At 43.5% G+C, this 1,713-nt stretch overlaps 1 protein-coding gene across 14 annotated transcripts in view; it reads left to right on the forward strand.

Annotated features, from left to right (window-relative positions):
* Positions 1-1,713, forward strand: part of LOC107568712 (epidermal growth factor receptor kinase substrate 8-like) — a 44,077-nt gene that overhangs the window by 36,113 nt on the left and 6,251 nt on the right. For 10 of the 14 annotated variants that reach the window (XM_016254687.1, XM_016254689.1, XM_016254694.1 and 7 more), the window contains 3 exons: positions 174-209; positions 686-709; positions 1,399-1,645. In XM_016254687.1, coding sequence (XP_016110173.1) covers positions 174-209; positions 686-709; positions 1,399-1,645 — 307 coding nt within the window. The remainder of the gene's footprint in view (positions 1-173; positions 210-685; positions 710-1,398; positions 1,646-1,713) is intronic. The other 4 variants (XM_016254693.1, XM_016254699.1, XM_016254701.1 and 1 more) reach the window with 2 other exon arrangements.

The raw sequence follows: 1,713 nt of genomic DNA on the forward strand, positions 1-1,713 counted from the left end.
CACACACACTCATACACACACACATACACTCTCTCTCTCTCTCTCACACACACACACGAGACGCTTGTTAAGCTTCATGTTCAGCTTCTGTCTGCATGCTTTGTCTTCAGTTTCATCTCCTTGTTTTGCCACGTCATTGAATTATTGTTTGTGTTCATCTTTTCATCTTAAAGCTAATGATGCCAAAAAAGGAATTTGAGTTGTTTAAGGTAAACGAGTGTGTGTGTGTGTGTTCAGTTTTTTTGATCTTCTGCATTAGTTCAGTTTATCTCCCTGTGTGTGTGTGTATGTGTGTGTGCCTGCCTCCTTAATCATATTTTGGGGACAAATTTGTATACAGAAGTGAGTTAAACCTCCCAAAACCTCCTTTTAGGAACGTCTTTATTTGTATAAATGGTATAAAAATAACATAGTTTTTCATAAATGGTCAATTGTAAAAATGAAGTATGTTTTTTGTTAGGGTTAGTGTGTTAGGGTTAGGTTATAGTATTTATAACTAGCTGTTTATAAAAACAATAGATGTCTATGGAATGACTCCATTTAGATACTGAAGTCAATGCATGTGTGTGTGTGTGTTTTATTTGCTGTGTGTGTGTGTGTGTGTGTTATTTGCTTTGTGTGTGAGTGTGTGTGTGTGTGTTTGTTGTTGAATTTCATTTTCATGTCACTTCATTTTTCTCTCAAGCAATTACTGGGCGAGTTAAACGAGGTAACTGGATTATTATGATTTACAGTCAGTGAAACCCTCATAATCATTCGTCTCAGTATGTTTTTCATAGAGATTTTTGACATACAGTGTATATTATCTGTCTGTGTAGAGGCTGGTTAAGCATAATTCCTCTTTAAGTTATTAATATAGTATAAATTATGAACTACTGTTGATCTGTGTGTTAGGAGCCGTTCACACAAAACGTGTCTTTGTGTCTAAAAACGTGAATGGTTTTTAAAAAAGCGCCTCCTGAGTCATGTTGCCGTCAAATAAAACAGTTGCCATGCCAACTTGCTACTGTAAACAACGCTTGCCCCGCCTCCGGGCTCTTCTGATTGGTCCACTGTTTTGGAACTGACATTGATGAGCATCACTGCGTTTGAAAGTTTAAACTCTTAACTTGACACGAGGCGCTCATGTGCGAGACGTGAGAACAATGTTCATACGTCCTGTGTAAACACATTCTGTGTGAACAGCCCCTTAGAGACATGAAATCAGATTCGTGGCTTTGATGAGCTCATGTGTGGCTCATGTGAGGCAAAAGTTGATCATGTGATTACTGCATGTCCAAAGCATGAGCTCTTCAGCATGTCCTGTGTGAACAGGAGGTGCATCAGTGCGGCACTGGTTTCATGTGGTCTTGATCTCAGCCATGTTCAGTATCTGACTGTGCTGTTTGTCCCATTCAGAAGCAGCGCTCAGATTACGTGCCCAAACCGGCGGTGACGGAACCCCCGCCCCCCCCGACGCCCCCGCCTCCTCCTGCCCCGCTGCAGATCCCCACCCCCCCACTGCCTCCCGCATCCACCCCGCTGCCAGCCGCCCAACATCAGGACTCGCCACCGGCTGACAGCCAGCAACACAACAACAACAGCAGCCAGAGCGACGGCGTGACCATGAGAGAGCATCAGAGAGAGAGAGCTGCGCCCGCCAACCGTACGCACACACACACACACACACACACACACACACACACACATTCACACTCTCTCACACATTCTCTC

Source organism: Sinocyclocheilus grahami, unplaced genomic scaffold, assembly GCF_001515645.1.
Source record: "Sinocyclocheilus grahami isolate Dianchi unplaced genomic scaffold, SAMN03320097.WGS_v1.1 scaffold1275.1, whole genome shotgun sequence".
Lineage (NCBI taxonomy): Eukaryota > Metazoa > Chordata > Actinopteri > Cypriniformes > Cyprinidae > Sinocyclocheilus > Sinocyclocheilus grahami.